The following is a 21,806-nucleotide window of genomic DNA, read 5'->3' as shown; positions in this document are numbered from 1 at the left end:
CAGATCATCTGGACATTCCATGCTTATCCTGTTTGCCTCCAGAAATATGAAACCCCAAATTTTTCTTTCATAATTCTGATAGAATCTACAATTTTAAACAACTTTGCAATTTACTTCTATTATCAAATTTGCTTAATTCTCTTGGTATCCTTTGTTGAAAAGTATATTTACATATGCTCAATAACTTGGAGCTAGCTGCTGAATGGTGGCTGAACTTGTATTCTCATTTTCATTGGCTTACCCATGTCCAGCTAGCTCCCAGCAGTGCACTGCTGCTTCTTCAATAAAAGAGACAAAAAGAATAAAGCAAATTTGATAACCGAAATTGGAAAGTTGTTTATAAATGTATAATGTATCAGAATAATGAAAGAAAATTTTTGGGTTACATCATACATGTCCCTTTAAAAAACACATAGACTGCAAGCACTCCACTAGCTAGCCCCAGGGAGACAACTGGCTGACAAATAATTAATGACTATAACAACCAATATTTTATCAGAGAAAAGCAGCCTTCCTGTTTTTCAAAATAACAACCAGATATGTAAAGCAACCACCAATCAACCACCAGAAATAGCTCCAAAAATAAGTTTCTGTTAAGATCCATCTGTCTCTGTCAGGCAAAACCACATACATCTGCAGTAGGCCCCCAAACTATGAGGTGTTTATTTTTTTTTGCTGCCATAAAAAGCTACAAATTTAACTCCACCAAGCACTCTGTCAGCACAACTGCCTTCCCCCTAGATTTTTCTAGAAGCAGCAGCCAAACTTCCAAGAGTTCTATAGACCTAATACTTATTCTTTATTAGTTATTGTTACATAGCAGACAAGCATATTGCAATGGGTTCCACATCTATAAGCTTGTAAGACGTACATGAAACCTGTAAATAATCGTTTGTTAGCAGCTGAAAATGACCAACAAGCTCCGCCCACAACGTTCTACTTGTCCAGTTAGTTGTTTTCTTGTATGTTAGTTTAGCAGCGCACGTTTAATATTTTGCAGTTAGCTATTGTAAATTTCACAAGCACAAATCCGCATGTGCAAGTAGAAAAACTTGAGTCAATCGTGTTTGGAGAAACTCAACATACCAAAATATACAGGCAACAAGTGGGCGGAGCTTGATGCAAACCTGATTGCTTTTAACCAAAGTGTGCTAAACTACCATGAAATATGAATATTTCGCAATCCAATGCTCATTCATATAGCAAAATATGTTCTATTTATTCATAAATACACATTTCTACATATTTCTGATGTTTTTTGGTAAAAAAAAATGTAAATAATTTTATATATACTATATATATATATATATATATATATATATATATATATATATATATATACACATATATATATATTATATTTTAGGTATAGATGTTAACATATATATATATATAAATATATATATATATATATATATATATATATGAATATCTATTTAACAAACACAGTAAAACACTTATGTAAAATCATATTTAATTGTTTTCAGCTACTTAACTGCAAAGGGCTCAAATGCATATTTATTTATATATATATATATATGTACATATGTTTGTATGTGTTTATATATCTTTGAGCCCTTATAACATTTTGTATGCAATATTTTTTAAAATAATTTTTATTACGCAGTGTTATGAGTGTTACTGTATTTTCAAATGTATTTTCTATATTTTTGTGCAACATTTTTGTCTTGCATTACAGTTAATCAGAGTTCGGACACGTGTTAAATTTGATTGCGCTCAAACAAACGTGTTTGCTTTCAACTTGTTATCCGCACGCTACTTCCGATTTGTGCAAAGAGCATTGATAAACCTCTTATCGCTTGCATGCAACAGTTATTGCGCCACTTATAATCTAGCTCACAGTATATATTAACCATTGACTTGTAAATGCAAGCGGTATATTCTGCTCTCCAGATATATTAAAGGGGCATAAAACCTCACATTTTTCTTTCATTCAGATAGATGATACATTTTTAAACAACTTTCCAATTTACTTCTATTATTAATTTGTCTTTGTTTCTTTGGTATCTTTATTTGAAAAAGCAGGAATGTAAACTTAGAAGCTGGCCCATTTTTGGTTTAGCACCTGGGTAGTGCTTGCTGATTGGAGGTTACATTTAGACATCAATCAGCAAGCCCTATCCAGGTGCTGAACCAAAGATGGGCCGGCTCCGATGAGTACATTCTTGATTTTTCAAATAAAGATACCAAGAGAATGAAGAAAAAATGATAATATAAATAAATTAGAAAGTTGCTTAAAATTGCATGCTGTATCTGAAATATGAAAGTTTAATTTTGATTAGACTATTTCTTTAATTTAGAAATCACATTTCAGAATATATTTAAAATGTTGGCTTTTGAAAATAGATATTTTTGTGCAAAATAGGTAAAATCTTCCATGACATATTATGGTTGGATGTTCCTTTCCTTATATATATAATATAATATATATATATATATATATATATATATAAAATATAATATATATATATATAAATAAAATATAATATATATATATATATATATATATATATATATATATATATAAAATATAATATAATATAATATAATATAATATATATATATATATATATATATAAAATATAATATAATATATATATATATATATAAAATATAATATAATATATATATATATATATATATATATATATATATATATATACATAAAATATAATATAATATAATATATATATATATAATATAATATAATATATATATATATATATATATATATATATATATATATATATATACATATATATATATATATATATATATATATATATACCTAACACAATAATAAAAATAACACATATATATGTATTATTTATTTAACACCCACTCAATTTTTTAACCTTAAAGTATCTAGTGAGTTAACCGATTACCATCTTATGCATCACATGATATCAAGAGCATCGTGTTATTTAAAGGGACATAATAAATATCTTGTAATTACAACATTACTCTGCAGTTTTGCAATAATTTAATATACTTGGTGACTGTGAAATGTGTTCAATGCATTAGCAATCTTGTTTGCTGCACTGGGATTTACAACTGTGGAACATTTATAGTGTTTTCTGTCATTAGAATTGTATGTTGTCAGTAGAAATGAGTGAGATGTTACTTTTCTTCTAACGTATAAGACCATTATATTTTCTATTTGAGTTGTTGCCTGTAGTTTTAACACAGCTACTCCCAATCACTGTAATGTAAGTTTGTGAATTTATGTTTGCTCTTTCTATGTAATCAATATATTATGCTAAGGGTCATGATAATAATGTGATTCATAACTTTTGGTATACCCTTGCAAGCGTGTTTACCCTGATCAAGGTTCTTTAAACAGCAAAGAAGTATTATAAAAGTGAATTGTATTTAAAGGGACATAAAACCTAAGATTTTCTTTCATGATTCAAATTAGACATGTGCACGTCTGAAAATTTAGTTTCATTTCGTATTGATTCTGTATTTATTTGTTTAGTTGCATTTGGATTGATTCGTTATATAGCAGTCATTTGTTTCGGATGCATTCGGAAGTTTGGATTCATTCGTTATGTTATGTTACATTGATTTGGATGGTTCCAACCAACACAAAAGGAATTATTTCACTATTCTATCTCACCATATTTAATTGTAATATATCTCTAATAGTTTTTTGATAATAAATATGCAATGGCAAAGGAATTGTGATTAGTCCAGATAGTCAGACTATCGCGCCATGGCCATTCGAATAAAACAAATTAATCCAAACTAATTTGGATGTTAGGTTAAAAATTAATTTAGATTAGATTAGTTTATTTTCATCACTAGGGTGATACACCCGAATCTCTGAATCGTTCGAATTTTGAATCGGAATGAAACAAATTGCACGTCTAATTCAAATATAGCAACAATTTTACAATTGACTTACAGTATGAAATATGCTTCATTCTCTTCATATCCTTTGTTAATGGAGCAGCAATTCACTAGTGGGAGCTAGCTGAACACATCAGGTGAGAGAATGAAAAGAGTCAAATATGTACAGCTACCATTCAGCAGCTCATTCCCACTTATGCATTGCTATTTCTGAGACCACCTAAGTATGATTTTCAACAAAGGATACCAAAAAGAACAAAGCAAATTATATAATAGACGCAAACTAAAAAGTTGCTAAAAATGTATAGTCTGTCTGAATAATGAAATAAAAAAAATGGTTTTCATGTCCCTTTAAAGGGATGTCAAAGTCAAAATTAAAGTTTTATGTTTCAGAGTACATTTTTAAAAAAAAGAACAGTTTACTTTTTATCAAATTTACCATTGGCTAATGTTAGTTCCATTCTATGAGAGCATATCTAAATAGGTTTAGGTTCATGCACATCGTTTGCGCACTGCATAGCAGGAGTGTGTGCAAAAATGATATCCTGGACAAATAATGGACAGCCAGCAGATAACCAGGGGGAGGGGGGGAGGATCAGATTTTGCACATCATGCTGACCCGTCTCCTATGAGGATAAAAAATACATACTAAAGGAGAATTAGGGAGGGAGTATAAAGAAGCAAATTTGAGTGCTAAGGTAAAAAGAAGAAATATAAGCAGAGATACTGAAGATGAATAAAGTGTAGAAAGAAAAAAAAAATGAGATAAGTAAATTGTGTAAGATACTTGTCAGATAGGAAGGCAATGGCCTCTATTTAACAAGGTCTGGCGGACCTGATCCGACAGTGCGGATCAGGTCCGCCAGACCTCGCTGAATACGGAGAGCAATACGCTCTCCGTATTCAGGATTGCACCAGCAGCTCACAAGAGCTGCTGGTGCAACGCCGCCCCCTGCAGACTTGCGGCCAATGAGCTGCCAGTAGGGGGTGTCAATCAACCCGATCGTACTCGATCTGGTTGAATTGCGGCAATGTCTGTCTGCCTGCTCAGAGCAGGCGGACAGGTTATGGAGCAGCGGTCTTTGTGACCGCTGCTTCATAACTGCTGTTTCTGGCGAGCCTGCATGCTCGCCAGAAACACGGGGCATCAAGCTCCATTCGGAGCTTGATAGATAGGCCCCAATGTATTTAATTGCCACTTATAAGTCACAATCTACTTAATGCACCATCCAAAGAGAATGAAGCGTCAAACATAGCCTCAAAAGTGTACTTTTCTATGGATATCTCCTTTCATTCCCTGTAAATCAGCATGCAACTTTAAAAGAGAGAACCCCTGACTAAAATACTATTGATAAAAGGACTACAATTTTTTATGTCAAGCATACTGATCCAGCCTCATTGTATAGCACATTTATACATTTCATATATTGTGTTATTGTACATTAGTGGATAAATACAGCTTCTTCTTAAATAAAATGAAAATGGTATCCTATCTGTTCGTACCAGACATACTACTGAATATTTAGAGCAATTGGTTTGTTCACAGTATTTTGTGTGCGTGTGGTTGAAATGTGTGTCTGAACTGCACAAAATCTCATATGCTGTGCCATCCAAAGATACTGGTGAGGTCGGTAGTGGATGCTGCGTGTTGGTCCAGCAGCAAAAGCTGAGCAAAGAGCCGCTGCAACTGGAGGACATCACCCTATAGTTCTGAGATCAGGTCTAAGTTCTATGAACACGCCTACTTCCTCCAAAAGCAAGATGACGATTGGCTCTCCAGTGGAAATTCTGCTCACGCTATTGGTTAGATATGAGATTAAAGGGGTAGATATAGGAAGTGGCGTGTACTGTGTTTGTCTATAATAGAATAAAGTAAATACGGAACAAGAAGAGGTGGATGGAGTTAAATAAGGTCAAGTGCTGGGCACTGGCTGCTACAAAAAAAATTTAAGATTTCAAAAAAACAAAAACGGACATTTAAATGTATTTTTTTAATGGATTTAACTGACAGTAAACGAAAATACCGGACTGTTCCGGTCAAATACCTGACACCTGGTAACCCTATCTGGCATTTGCCTTTTAATGGAACCAGAGCACCAAACGTGCTCCAGTTCGATATGCAGGCAGATGCCTGGAGTTCAGGAACTTTACAGCCAAGACTGCTGGAGCTTCCTGCAGCTCGGATGTATATATATGTTATGTGGTACAATGAGCTTTGTACCACATGACGTATATTTATATACTATGTCCATTTTGGTTAAGGGGTTAAAGACCACACCCTTGGAGGCAATCCCAGGCAAGCAATAGCTTGGACAGCATGTCCCATTGATCTCATTCATATCCCTGCTAAGGATAAGGGCAGCACATGTCTTTGATGACATTCTTCTATGAACATACACTGTCATGCTTGCATGGTATAAGTTGACCGGCAGCAGTGTCTTACCCACAAAATACTATTTTAAATCTTTTTTAGCAAAAATTCCAAAATTGCCTCTGTCAATAACACACAGACCCTTAACAGCTGGCATACTCTGTATGGTGGCTGTTGTCTTCACTCTGAGGGGTTAAATAGTTTAGCTCTCGCCGACAGAGATTGTATTTTTTTTACTTGGTTTTATAGCACCTTTATGCACGCTCCATACACGTTCACAGCAGTGTATGTTACAGAGCTTGCGCCTATACTATTAGACTTCTAAACTGGATCACGCCTTTGTGAATATGAGTTCAATAATGCAGTACAAGCACTGTAAAATGTACTGTCATGAACATGTTTGGACCCAATCCAAAACCCAGTCACGGAGGCACAATCTTATTTTAACCTCTACTATGCAGATACCATGTTGTGAGGGAGTGGTTTTGCTCTTTACAGTTTCAGTACTGGTAAAATCCAGTATAAGAAGATGTCATAAACTTCATAAGCCCTTCTAATAAAAACCTGTAAATGTCTTCTTGTCTTCAGATCACTCCAAACACGTGCTGCTGTTTAAAGACCACACTTTTTCTATTGGAGGCAACCCCAAGCAAATTATAGTGTGTTCTGTTAATCACATTCCTATCTCTACTAACTATAAGGACAGTGATGGAACATGTCCAGGGGTCCTACAAAAAAAAAAGTGTAGGAACTCACCAAGACTTCCACCTCATCACAATATATTTTGTTTTATACACACACTGTATTTATATGTACAGTGCATAATCTATACACTTTGGTTAATGAAAGCAAATAAAAACCAATAAAGGGCTGAACGGTTGCCTTTGTGCCTGAGGATGGACACCCATGGTTAAATTTTAACATTGCAGGGGTGACATTTTTATTTGTAATTTAGGATTCAACTGATACTGAATATTGATAAGCTGGACAGACACTTTTTAGAACACATGAAGAGGCATTTGTATATAGGTGATGTTGAATAACCCACAAAAGCTAAGAGCCATAGTAAAATTTTGGAAATGTTACTCCCTGGCTCTCAGGATGTGTAATGATCTGTAATGTAAACATCTGATATCATGATCTTGATAATGTTTGTGTGTGTACTCACTCTACAGTAAAAAGCAATGATAATGTGAATTAAAGTAAGTAACACTGGCAGAGGAAGCAGGAAACATGAGGAGGGCACAGTAACATTAAAAGCAAAACAGGTCACCTTTTACTTTGGGATGAAACTGGTAAGGTTGAATCTGCAGCAAATTCATTATCTTGCACATGTCCACATTCTGCAGAAAATCTGTCTTGCTGACCATAAATTGATAGACATACAGACACCAACATAGATAAACATACTGCACATACTATTATACTATGTATAATCGGGCTTATCCTACTGTATCCTACAGTAATTGGTCCTATACAACAAGATGTTTCACAAACACTTTTAATGCAAAGGACTATTTTCCTTTGTGTGTACACATGCATTTCCCTTGCAAGCCTCACCCCAGCTATCTCAGGAAGAACTATAAGGAATTCCAATCAGAGAGAAAGCAGGAAGCTGGAAGGACATTACTCTTCTCTTCTTGATGAGCACATTTTTTCTTTGGTAAAACACTGAATTTTTTGCTTTTTGGCATCTGTAAGGAGAATAAGACAAAACACAATGTTTACACAACAATAAGAAGTGTTTAACTCTTTTGCTGCTGAGCCATTGTTACACCCCTGTTCTGGAGGTGTTTTTTTAGTTGTTTGCTTTTATCACTTAAAGGGATAGTCTATTTACAATTTAAAACTTCCATGAATCAGGTGGAGCAGCAATTTTTTTTTTTGTATAATAATTTTTATTGGTTTTCAATACAGTGTTAACACGTTAGAATTTGACAGATTGTTTAACAATAAACGCATAGATTCTTTTTACATTTGTCATCTCTCTATAACAAAAAGCTTCTTTATTAATATGCGGTTAATACTTCCATGAAGTTCGTATCATACTCTTTATGGCCCTTAGTTCCAAAAATCTCAAAGTCTTTTCCATTTCTAAGGAGCTCTTTGTAGGAAATAGTGAACGCACTTAGGTTGTTACTTCTATTTATTGCAATCGTTACAGATCTGTCATATGAGTTGAATAAACCATATTAAACAATTTAACAATAACAATAGTAACAATAACAATGGTAAAACAAGTAGAATACATTGCGAAACTTAGTGTAACTAGTCTGTATATAGCATTGTGGTGTGTTGGATTTGGAATAAGGTATGAAATATAATTATAGGGGGTCCTCTTACCCTTTCGGGTTATTGTAGCTGTTTGTGTCAGTGAATGCGTGTATTCCCTAATCTTTAAGGATTTATGTCAGCTGTATCTATCGATTTCATTATTGTTTCCCAGTATAATTTCATATCTAGGAACATTTATTTATTTATTTATAAAATATTTTACCAGGAAGGATACATTGAGATTTCTCTCGTTTTCAAGTATGTCCTGGGATCACAAAACATTGCATTGATACAGTAGGGTACAATAAAATACAAAAACAATAATAATACACAATATATGCAAACATTTAACATAGAGCAGGTACGAAATATTTAATCAACCATGACAGGTGCGTTCTGTTTTGAGATATGTAGAGAGGGATCTCTTAAAGGATATTAGGCTTGGGGAAGTTTTTAAAGTGTGAGGGAGGTCATTCCATATTTGTGGCGCTCTGTAGGAAAAGGAGGATCGAGCTGCTTTCTTTTTGTATTGAGGCAAGCTAAATAATGTGCTGGTACTGGATCGGAGGTTATAGGAGGTGGGAATAGCAGGGGAGAGCATTCTGCTCAGGTAGGGTGGGAGCTTCCCAGAAAGGCTCTTAAAGACAAGGCAGGAAAGATGGAGGGTGTGTCTGGATTCCAGCGACAGCCAGTTTAGTTCTTTTAGCATGTCACAACGTAGTTAATTGGTTTCTCTTATAATAACCGTATTGTTCTAAGGGTATAGTGTCTGCAATTTTCGATATCCATTGCTGAGTTGTGGGTATTTGAGTTGACTTCCAATTTAGTGCTATTAATGACTTGGCACTATTCAGGCATATTTGTATTAAATTTTGGCAAATTTTTCATCTACAGCTCAAGGGGTGGTTTAATAGGGCCACTATTGGTGTCAGTGTGAATTCTGTGCCACCTAACACCCGCAGTGTTTGTTCAACTGATTTCCAAAAGGGAGCAATTTTAGGGCAGCGCCACCATATGTGTGCCATGGTTCCCGTTTCCCCACATCCCCTCCAGGACAATGCTGTGGAAGCAGGGTATATTCTATGAAGCATGTGCGGGGTCAGGTACCAACGCATCAGAATTTTGAAATTAATTTCAATTATTCTGGTGGATGTAGACGATTTATAAGTTCTATTAAAAATTTTCCACCAAGCTTCTTCATCTATCTGAATATCTAAATCTTGCTGCCAATGTTAGGTATATGCTGGGAGGGGAGATTGCATAGCCTTCTCCAGTGCTTTTTTTGCAATAGAAAGGGTACCTTTAATGGGAGCGACCGTAAGGCATACATTTTCAAAGGGGGTAGGGGGTCTTGTTAAGTCTTTTTTATAATGGTTATTGTGTAGAAAATGGGTAAGTTAGGATGCAAAGGCACCATTCAATATGTTTATCATATTCTGTCTAGACTTGAGTACACGGTTATCTAACAAGTTAATAATTGGTATCGACTCTGGTAGTTCCCACATGACTCTAGTATTCTGTAGGGGTTCATAACCTCCCGTGAGTTCCATATTGGGCTAAATTGGGGTAAGTGGGGACTGGGGTGAGGAGAGCTTTGGGTATATCTGGACCAGATAATCCATGTCTCAAAAATGTGCTTATAGAGAGAGGAAGTGTGACAGACTGTGGGTCTAAGGCTTTTGCTAATCCAACATATGGAGCCTGGCTTTGGGGCCCTAAGAATCTGAGAATCCAGGGACACCCAGGCCTTTGCATCTTTTTTCAAATGCCAGTCAAATATGTGTTGCAATGCTGTTGAGTAATACTAGGATTCCACCTTCGGGACACCCAAGCCACCCTCTCTAACTGTTCTGTGCAGTGTAGCTGGATTAATATGTGGTTTTATGTTACCCCAAATGAATGAGTGAATGCTTCTTTGTAAGTGTGAGAGATATAATTTAGGTAGAATGATAGGAACCGTTTGGATGATGTATAGTATTTTTGGGAGAATTGTCATTTTTATTGCCTCGATTCTACCCCACCACGATAATGATTTGTCTCTCCAATTTTGAAGAGTGTGTAATATGGTCATCTGCAATGGCCTATAATTTGCGTCGAATATGTGTGTTACTTTTGGTGTTAAATACACTCCCAGAAACTTCAGCTGTGAGTGTTGTATTTTATATGGGCAAACAGTTTTGAGAGCTTGGGATTCTATCCGCGTCATAGACATGCTCATGATCTCTGATTTTTGTTGATTGATTGAAAAATTGGACAAGGCACTAAACTGATCAAACTCCTTCATAAGGGCCGGGAGTGAGCGTTTAGGGGAAGTTAAGTTAGTAGGACATCGTCCGCGAACATCGATAGTTTATATTGATTCGGCCCTATATTTAAGCCTGTGATATTTGGGTTTATGCGAATCTGAGAAGCTAAGACTTCCATTACCAATACGAATAAAATTGGCGAGAGTGGGCACCCTTGTCTCGTACCGTTATTGATTGGAAATCCTTGAGAAAGGACTCCGTTAACCTTTACTCTAGCTGACGGGAGCATGTATAGTTGAAATATTCTAGTAATCATGGTATTCCCAAACCCAAATCCCTGTAAAGTTCTTCTGAGAAAGGGCCAAGCCACCCTATCAAATGCTTTCTCCGCATCAGTGGAAACCAGGGCCATTGGGATGTTATGTGTGGTTGCATAATCTATTAATCGTGCTGTTCTAATTGTGTTGTCCCTGGTCTCCCTGTGCGGAACAAAGCCAGCCTGGTCCAAATGTATTATGGACGGTAACACAGAGTTAATTCTTTTCGCCAGTATTTTGGCGTAGATTTTAATATCTCCATTGAGTAATGAGATAGGCCTATAACTGCTGGGATTTGTCGTGGGCTTGCCCTCTTTATGAAGGACAGTAATGTGCGCTTCTAAAAGCAAGGGGGATAGATGGTTCTCTTCATCTAGTGAATTAAATAATTTTGTTAAATGTGGAATTAAAGATTGCTGAAATTTTTTATAATACATGTTTGTAAGCCCATCTGGGCCTGGACTTTTCAGGGTGGGGAGACTTTTTACAGCTGCTGCTACTTCTTGTTCTAATATAGGCTCTTCAATGGACTTAGCTAGTATCTCTGGGATAAAAGGAATGTGTGCTTTTTTAATGTATTCTTCTATCAAAGTCTGCGAGCGCGAATTATCTCTTGATGGGATATTGTATAATGTTTTGTAGTACTTACTGAAGATATTCGCTATTCCCCTACAGTCATAAATTTCATTATTTGTCCCATCTAGCATTTTGTGTATATAATTATCATATGTTTTTTTCCTTAGGGCTCTAGCTAATAATGGACCTGCTCTATTTCCTTCAGTGAAATATAGTTTTTTTTTAAGTAATATGCTTGTTTATGTGTTTCCCTGTTTATTAAATTGTTCAGTTCCTTTCTTGCTATTATAAGGTTGTTAAAGCTGTCCGGGGTATCAGGGTTATCCATATGAAATTTCTCAGCCTCATTGAGTTGCTGTGTTAACTGCATATATTCCTGGTTATATAATTTATTAAGGAGAGCTTTCTGTTTAATGAATTCCCCCCTAATAACAGCTTTGTGAGCTTCCCATATTATGGTGGGGGTGGAATGTGGGGTCTGATTATGTCTAAAATATTCTGTTAGTGTTTGCGATATTCTATTAGAGATATTGGTTTGTAGTAGTAAAGTATTATCTAACCTCCAACAAAAGTCCCTTATTGGCTTGTTTGGCCATCCCAGGGTTAATGTAACTGCTGAGTGGTCTGACCAAGGCGTTGGTACGATGTCTGAATCTTTTGCTAAAGTTAGACCTAGCTGATCTATACAAATATAGTCCAATCTAGAGTGCGATCTGTTTGGGCTTGAGAAAAATGAATATGTTTTTTGGGTCGGATGTTGCACTCTCCAGACATCTAGTAATGAGGAGGATCTTAGACAGCAAGTTATTGTTCTGATGGTGCAAAGTAACTCTTGGCATGGGAGCAGTCTAATTTGGTGTTTAAAGCTACATTAAAATCGCCTGCCAAAATTGTAGTTCCCTTTGATACTTCTAGAAGTTTCCCTGTGATTTTTTTTAAAAAATTTGCTTGTCCTCTATTTGGTGCATATGCATTTGCTAGTGTTATCAGTCTGTTATATAGGTCACCCACTAGTATTATGTATCTCACTTCTGTGTCGGAATATGTGCTGACATTTTGTAGTTGTATATTTTTATGAAGAAGGATTCCCACCCCATTTCTTTTCTTGTGAGTGTGTGAACAGAAGTGACCTATGGGGTACTGTTTGGATGAAAATTTAGGTTCCGCCGTACGTTTAAAGTGGGTCTCCTGGACAAACACTATTTCCCCCTTATGTTTAGCGAACCAGTTAAGAGCCACTGACCTTTTCATTGGGGAATTCAGGCCCTTGGCATTCTGGGTTATGATGTTAATATGCCTAGTGTCCATCATTGTATCAATCTGGGACTGTATTGTCGTCTGTATGTGCCACTAGTGTATGATGCGTTGTGAAAGGACCCACATAGCAACTCCTGCACTGCTCTATGCAGCTTTGGATATATTCCAATGTACCTGTTAATCTTATAGACTAGCAATTCTACTAAGATAATCATAACAGTGGTAAACAATTGAACATGAAACAAAAACTTAACAATTGCATATAGACATATACAATACATATACTTGTAGGGGATACTTTCCTTTTAGCTTAAAACTACGAACATGAGAGTATCGGCAACTTCCTGTAACAATGTAATTACAGTGCATATTTAATTTTTTGACATTTATAAAAAATGAGCAAGCAAGAGAAAATATTTAACAAGTGGAAGGTCTGTGCTGCAGCCGAATGTAGGCCACAAAGAATTATACTCACGCATCCAGGACTTTTAAAGGGATACATACTCTTGGATAGAGTTACAAGCAGGAGATACCTGTCATAAGATTACCAACTGGAAATGAACTCATCAGGCTCGTCTGCCCCAGACCAGATTCATGTCAAGTTAGAGTCTGTGTCAGCGACACTGGGAGCTGGTTGCGATCTTTTCCTGTTGATTCTGTTCCAGGAGTTCCTTTGAGGTTTTGGATCCATGGTAGTGTTCGACGACTTCTGTGCTGTTGGTCCATCTAGCCTGGGCAGGGAGGGCTCCGGTATATTTAGCTGCTTACAGAATTCTTTCAGATCCTCTGGAGTTTTGTATACGGCTATGGAGGAGCCGTGTATTACTTTTATGCAGAATGGGAAACCCCATCTGTATGGTATTTTCAAGTCCTGTAGGTGTAATGTCAGGTACCTAGCTTCCCTCCTTCTGTTCAGGGTGATAGTGCTTAAGTCGGCATATATTTGTATGTTGTCTCCTTCATATGAAATTTGTCATAGTTTCCTAGATGCTTCCATTATTTTTTCTTTGTCATTAAATGACTGAAATTTTAGTATAATGTCTCTAGGTGGCTTACCCTCGGGAGGTTTCGGCCTGAGGGCCCTGTGTGCTCTTTCAATGTGCATGATAGGTGGTTCCGATGCTTGCAGAAGGAACTGAAATAAACTCTGCAGATATTGTGGAGTTTGTTGTGTATTGTTTTTTTCTGAGACACCCCGAATCCTAATATTATTGCGGCGTCCTCAATTGTCTAAGTCTTCCAATTGAAGCTGCATTTGCTGAATTATTGAGTCTTGTGCTTCCAGGGTTCTATTGTGTAAATCTGCATCTTGTAGAACATGTTCCAAGTCATCTTCCAGATGAACCACTCTCTCCCCCAGTTCAGATATCTTTTTTGACTTCTTTCAGGCCATCTTTAATCATTTTTCCAACCTGTGTTATGAGGGAAGCAAAATCTGCTTTTGTTGGAAGGTTATCAATATCTGCTCTTGTGAGCGGTTCCTTTGTTGATAGCCCTGTATCTGAGGATTCTGTGTCTGATTGGGTATTATCTGGCTCCTGTGAAGGAGTTATTGTAGTTTCTGTAGTTTCAAGTACTTTAAAAAAGTTATTCATTTTGGCTGCTGAAGTTACCTGTTTTTTAATAGGTTTATCGTGCTTAGACAGCCTTTTAGAGGTCATATTGTTATGTATGTGGGGTAGATTGTATTAAGGGGCTTCAAAACTGTAAAAAAAAGGTGTTTCCAGTGCCTCTTTATACACCTGAAAACTTTAGCAGATGGCTATCTTTCACCAGTTATCTGACTGTTGCTGCAGTTATAGATTTGACAGTCCGGATTTATAACACCTGGTTGTAGCCTTGTGTGAGGTACATACATGCTTATGATAATACCTTTTGTATGTCTCTTTTTTGTTTGTTTTTTCCCCTTTCTTCCTTTGCTTTTCTTTTTAAGTTCCCCCTCACTGAGCTATGTACGCCTGCAGATTATCTCCTGTGCTTAGACAGCGTGTTTTATAAATGCTGCAATGTTCTGCAGTGTATATTTGTTGTGTCAGTCTTTCCTCTAAGTATCACTAGTATGATGCATATAATGTGCTATTTGCCTTATCAGATTCTTCTCCTCTTTACCCCCAAGAATGCTTGATGCCACTAAGAGCGGCTTGAGGTGTTGTGTATGGAGTTATGGGGTAAGTCGGTGATAATATGTATGAGCTGTCGCTACATTTTACTTGCCTCTGTTATTTGCTTGTGCCTTCTCCACCTCTGTATTTACTTTTTGCGCCACTAACCGCGGCCTAGTGTTGCTGCTCACATTTCTCGCCGTAACTCCGCTTCTACTGAACACATACAGACCGGAGCTGTACCCTCTTGTGCACCGGGTTGTACAGATTTGGATGCTACTCTGGTATATTTGTCTGCACTTAGTTTTTTCCTAAGACATGCTGAGGAAGCGCTTATGACCACGGAGCTTAAGTAATTTGCAGCCATATCCGTCGATGGCTGGCTCCCCCCCCTCCCCCCCCGTGGAGCAGCAATTCTAAGCAACTTTCTCATTTTATCAATTTTTCTTCATTCTCTTGGTATCTTTATTTGAATGTAAGCTTAGGAGCTGGCACATTTTTGGTTCAGCACCTAAATAGTGCTTGCTGATTGGTGGCTACATTTAGACACCAATCAGAAAGAGCTAACCAGGTGCTAAACCAAAAATGGGCCGGCTCCTATGCTTGCATTCCTGCTTTAGCAAATAAAGATACCAAGAGAACAAAGAAAAATTGATAAGAGGAGTAAATTAGAAAGTTGCTAAAAATTGCTGCTGTATCTAAATCATGAACGTTTATTATGACTAGATTACTCTTTTAAATTTTAACTTTTTTTTTGTCAGGTACCCACATAAATTTTACCTAATTTAAGCTTAGCAAAACCAGTATTTTTAGAAATAACTTTAGTTTGCAGAAATATCATACTATGAGACAATGCCATACACCTTTGTGTCATTTGAAGTGGTGTACATAGTAAATATTATTCCTAAAGTATTACAAACACATATTTTATTGTCCCAGATTTAGCACCAATTCCCCTTCTAAAAAAATAATTTTTATACTTTATGATTCAATTAAAATTAACAATTATAAATCAGAAAAGAGGATGATTATGTGTGTCACTACTCACCATCTTGCAATTTATACAGAAAATGAGTAGGTATAAAATATTTACCCATACACATATACACGGAATTCTGATTTGCCAGTGGATCTTACCACTGTCTGAAATCATAGGAAAAAAATATTAAAAATAGTTGTATCAAAAGTCATCCTATATAGAATTTCACCACAATATCACCTATTTTTGCATTGTTTCAGTTCTCCCATTTATTTTTATTCTTAATTTCTTTTTTTTATTATTTCAGACAAACATCGATTTATGAGCGCTAACATCAACAGTGCAAAACATTTGACTAGCGTTTACTGCCAGGTTATTAATCTTACTGTAGAGCAATAGCGCAACCACAATTTAAAGTAATAGTTTTATTCTCAATTTAAACATGCTAAAATATTGCACTCACTTAGGAAAAATAAGAACAATCATATTTATGGGAAAATCAGTTTATCCCACTCGAGAGGGAAGTTCTTGGTATAGCTAGTCCTCCCAATCTTCAATGACAGTCTACTGTAACTCCTCAGTGTTCTCTAACCGATCAGCGTCTTTCTTCGAGACCTCAAGGATCTTTGGTGGTAGGTCACGTTGGTGATGATGTCAACGGGGTCAGTCACGTAGATTTCAGTAGTTTACAGAACGGCTTTCAATGCATTTTGTTCTGACAGCCAGTCAGATGAAACTCGTTGAAATCACTTCATCGCTATAAGGATATGAAACCCTTTACTAGAATTGTGAAACCTTACTCTTTTAAATACATTATGTATTTAGTATTATGACATAGTATTATGGTGAGAAACCAATAAAGACCTTTTAAAAAGCATCAGAGCCCACAAAATAGAACCAAGGTTGAGGCCTATTTGTCATTCTTATGATATTCAGCTGGCAACTGATGGACACAGTTCAACTCGTTCGAAAGACCAGGATTTCTGCTTTCAAATAAGGGGTCTCAAAATTATCTCTGTGTTGTGGGGAACAACATAGGGGGTGCCCCACCCCCTGATATTGTTTCATCTGCTTATGGTTCTGATAGGAGATCGATGTTATCAAAGTGGTCAGCAGATAACCTCCTGGACTTGTGACCCCTCCTTTAAATGAATGGCCTCACTTGCTTTGTGGTAGTACATATTGTGGGGTGCTAGTGTACCTTTAATAGCTCAGAGGACTGCAAAAGTGACCAAGTATGCAGTGAGTTTTATTTTTATGGCAATCACCTACTATTTTAAGGGGCATGAGACCTCTCAATCAATTATGGGCAATGCCCTCTTTTATGTAAAGCCTATTGGGTGTATGTGTGTTGTATACTGTTTTTAGGGGATAGGGACACCTTTGGGGCCACTGCCTCAATACAGTAAATACATTAGGTAGCTGATTGGCATAACAATGATGATCACCAACTACAGGGCCGTCTTTAATACTGACTGGGCCCTGGGCAAACATTTCCTTGGGCCCCCCGCCCATGCAATTTCGCTCTCCACCCCAACACCCCAAAAAACAACTAAATCAATTTTTTTTATTTTATTTTTTTAAAATGATTAGCCCAGCAGTGGATCATCCACTGTTGGGCTAATCATGTTCAAAAAAATATGAAATAAATTGCAATATGTGAAACTGGACCTAAGCAGTACTAATAAGTTAATAAATATATAAATTCCTCCACTGTGGATTAATTTAAAATATTTACTAATTAATTAAATGTTGGTTTTTAATTTATTTATATATTTATTATTTATTTATATATTTAATGCAATGCACAGCATTGCATAGTAAAAATCAGTGTCGGACCTAATGTCTACAGGGCCTTGGTACAAGAATGTTGGGCCCCCCTAAAAGCATCTCATCAGTTTTGGGATATTCACTACATATTTATTGTTTAGACAGCCACTGTACAGCAAAATTACCACTTTCATGAATACCAAGGGAATGCTACCAAACTCCCCTAACCCATATACACACACACTCTCCAGAGCATACGCATATACATGTACACACACACACACACTACAGAGCACACACAAATTTATGTACACACTCCAATATATAATCCAATATTAAAAATACAATGTATGTGTGCCTCAAGACGGAAGAGAGCAGTGTCTGTAGCTGCACAGCTGTTCAAATCCTCACGTGCCTGCTGCTCCAGCTTTCTGCTGCATGCGCCTACAGTCAGCCCTACCCTGAACAATCCCCATCACCAGAGCAGTTACCTGGTAATAGTGGTAACCTCAGCAGAACCTTTTCTTATACAGTATGATTGGTTGGATGCTGAGTTAGGGCTTAGCATTCAGTGCTGCACAGTGCACACCTAAAACAGCACATGGCACTAGCTTGGCATGTCACATGATCCCAGCTCAGTCTGGCACAGTTTCCCACAAATAAATATAAGCAGAGAACTTTTGACTGTGACAGTATTAGGACTGACATCAGCAGTCTGGCATGAACCAAAAAAAAAAAAAAAATTTTTTTTTTTTTTTTTTTTTTTAGGGCTCTTGGGCCCCATAACAAAGACTGGGCCCTGGGCAGCTGCCCCTTTTGCCCTGTGTTAAAGATGGTCCTGACCAACTAATAGCAGGAGTATGAGTCCCCACACTGGTTTCATACCCCTTTGTGTTTTATGGGGATGGGGCTCTAAAAGTGCTCCCCCTTCACAAACACATTATGGCTGTCTACTGGGGAAGGTGATCACCAATACCATGGTGTGAACCTTTGTTTGAAATAGGTAAACTCACTCTTTCACATGAGGGGTCTTATTCCCCTCTTATTAATTTAGATGACTAGACTGGCACTCTGTAGTCGATCTAATCCACCAACTATAGAAATCACTTTGTTTCTAGTGGGGCAGGTGATCGCCAAAGCCCTTTCCCCCAGCCCCCTGGTTTACTTTCTAACACTTCCTCCTTCAGCAGGTAGTTGCTCCCCTTGTTGACTTCACCACAGGTGCTGGTGGTAACATCACAGGGCCTGCAAGACAGACACATTGACCCTTTCCCCATCTGCATTGCATGGGTCCCCAGGATCTGGATCAGAAGGGGGACCCCCCTGGAGCATGTGCTTGTTTGAATAGTTACTGTATTTGGTGCATGACTGAAGTAGCTTTTTCATTAGTGTCTCCCTTTATACCCCTGCACATACTTAGACAATCATTGAGCTTAAATAAAAAGATCCTGCCTCTAATTCATTGAATGGTCTACTACATATTAATTAATTCTGTTTTATCTTTATTTCAGGTCCACAAACCATACCCAGAGGTGCAGGGTGACGGAAACCTAAGTGCTTTAGTGGAAAGTCATATCTCTTTCCGTGCACACTGTTTATAGTACATACAGGAAAATGGGAAATCACAGAACAGCTTGATGATCTACTGGACAGCAGAATTGCTGATAGATCTAGATCTATTATTATCTAGAGGAAATGATTATGAGTGAATGGAATTTTTTAAATCAGAATTAAAAAATATATATATATATATTTTTTTTACTGCTTGTCAACGTTATAGCATTTGAGTGTTAATTCTGCACCATCAACTGTGATATTATAAATTAAAGGGGCAATAAAGTCAAAATTAAACTTTCATGTTTCAGATAAAGTATGCAATTTAAAACAATTTTCCAATATAATTCTGTTGTCCAAGGTAGGCTGATAGGTCCTTAGGAGTGTGCACGTTTCTTTTAGAACTATGAGGCCCATTTATCAAAGGGCTTGCGGACCTGATCCGACACTGCGGATCAGGTCCGCAAGACCTCGCTAAATGCGGAGAGCAATACGCTCTCCACATTTAACATTGCACCAGCAGCTCACAAGAGCTGCTGGTGCAACGCCGCCCCCTGCTGACTCGCGGCCAATCGGCCGCCAGCAGGGAGCTGTCAATCAACCCGATCGTATTCGATCGGGTTGATTTCCGGTGATTCCTGTCCGCCTGCTCAGAGCAGGCGGACAGGGTTATGAAGCAGCGGTCTATAGACCGCTGCTTCATAACTTGTGTTTCTGGCGAGTCTGAAGACTCGCCAGAAACACGGCCCTTCAAGCTCCGTACGGAGCTTGATAAATGGGCCTGTATGGCTGCAGTGTTTGTAACAAATTAGACATGTGCAGCACTGAATCATTTGTTTCAGACTAAACATTCAGAAAGAATATTCCGAAAAATGAGTTTTTACGAATATTTGTGTGCTGCGCTAGTCGGTAATAGTTTACTTAAAACAAATGTAAATATTACTTTGCTGCAGGTGGCACCTGTAGGTTAAATACTTACCTATAGCACATGGTGGCCACCCTGATCAACCCTTCTTCATAGTCCATAGCTGCACTAATAGGGGGATTAGTGCGGTGGATCGGAGAGTCTGTGCTAAAGGAGAAAGGTCCTGAATCCAGATGCACTAATCCTTCTATTAGTTTGGGTCCTGGTCTCTGTGAAAAAGAACTAGGCACTAGCGACACACTTGCAACATTATCTGATTGGTCGTGCTTCCTGTCCCTCATAATCACACGGACCAATCAGATAATGCGAAAATGGCCGAGGGCTGATACGCTCCAGAGCGCTCTGTTCAAATCAGAGCCTCGGGGCGCCGCAACCACCTCTGGGAAACTAACCATGGGTCCTATCCCCCCACAATGTGCTTTTATCTGCATTCTGTCCGAGAACTTGCAAAAGCACAGTAGTGGGGGATGGGACCAAAGGTTAGGTTCCCAGAGGTGGTTGCAGCGTCCGAGGCTCTCATTAGAACAGAGCACTCTAGAGTGTATCTGCCCTCAGACATTATTGCATTATCTGATTGGTCCGTGTGTCCATGAGGGACAGGAAGCAGAACAAATTGGATAATGTTGCAAGTGTGTCGTTAGCGCCTTGTTAAAAAGGTTGGATTAATGCAGCCCCACACTGAGCTACAGGTAAGTATTATACCTTGTAAAACCTACTTTAAAGGGACACTAAACTCATTTTTATTTTATTTTTTTGTGATTCAGATAAAGCAGCCATTTTAAGCAACTTTCTAATTTACTCCTATTATCAATTTGTCTTTGTTCTCTCTGTATCTTTATTTAAAGAGTAGGAATGTAGAGCTTAGGAGTAGGCCCATTTTTGGTTCAGAACCTGGGTTACACTTGCTTATCGGTAGCTAAATGTAGCCACCAGTAAGCAAGCGCTATCCAGGGTGCTGAACAAAAAATGGGTTGGCGCTTAAGTTTTACATTCTTGGTTTTTAAATAAAGATACCAAGGCCTAGATTTAGAGTTTTGCGGCCAAAGGGGTGCTTTAGCTACGCGTGCTTTTCCCCCCCCCCCCCCGCACCTTTTAAATACTGCTGGTATTTAGAGTTCACAGAATGGCAGGGTTTTCAGTGCGTAAGGCTCCAAAAAGGGAGCGTAGAGCATTTTTAACGCCACTGCAACTCTCGATACCAGCGGTGCTTACGGACGCGGCCAGCCTCAAAAACGTGCTCGTGCACGATTGCCCCATAGGAAACAATGGGGCTGTTTGAGCTGAACAAAAACCTAACACCTGCAAAAGAGCCGCGTTCAGCTCCTAACGCAGCCCCATTGTTTCCTATGGGGAAACACTTCCTACGTCTGCACCTAACACTCTAACATGTACCCTGAGTCTAAACACCCCTAACCTTACACTTATTAACCCCTAATCTGCCGCTCCGTACACCCCCGCCACCTACATTATCCATATGTACCCCTAATCTGCTGCCCTAACATCGCCGACCCCTATATTATATTTATTAACCCCTAATCTGCCGCCCCCAACGTCGCCTCCAC

At 37.7% G+C, this 21,806-nt stretch overlaps 1 protein-coding gene across 3 annotated transcripts in view; it reads left to right on the top strand.

Annotated features, from left to right (window-relative positions):
* The window catches only part of LOC128667058 (major histocompatibility complex class I-related gene protein), a 202,350-nt gene extending 182,730 nt beyond the window's left edge, over window positions 1–19,620 (top strand). For all 3 annotated transcript variants that reach the window (XM_053721942.1, XM_053721943.1, XM_053721940.1), the window contains one exon: window positions 19,277–19,620. In XM_053721942.1, coding sequence (XP_053577917.1) covers window positions 19,277–19,308 — 32 coding nt within the window. In that variant the 3' untranslated portion in view covers window positions 19,309–19,620. The remainder of the gene's footprint in view (window positions 1–19,276) is intronic.
* Window positions 19,621–21,806: the final 2,186 nt, after the last annotated feature.

The sequence above is a fragment of the Bombina bombina genome, chromosome 7 (genome assembly GCF_027579735.1).
Source record: "Bombina bombina isolate aBomBom1 chromosome 7, aBomBom1.pri, whole genome shotgun sequence".
NCBI classification, from domain to species: domain Eukaryota; kingdom Metazoa; phylum Chordata; class Amphibia; order Anura; family Bombinatoridae; genus Bombina; species Bombina bombina.
The sequence above is the reverse complement of the archived record's forward strand: the minus strand, read 5'-3'. Positions and strand labels throughout refer to the sequence as shown.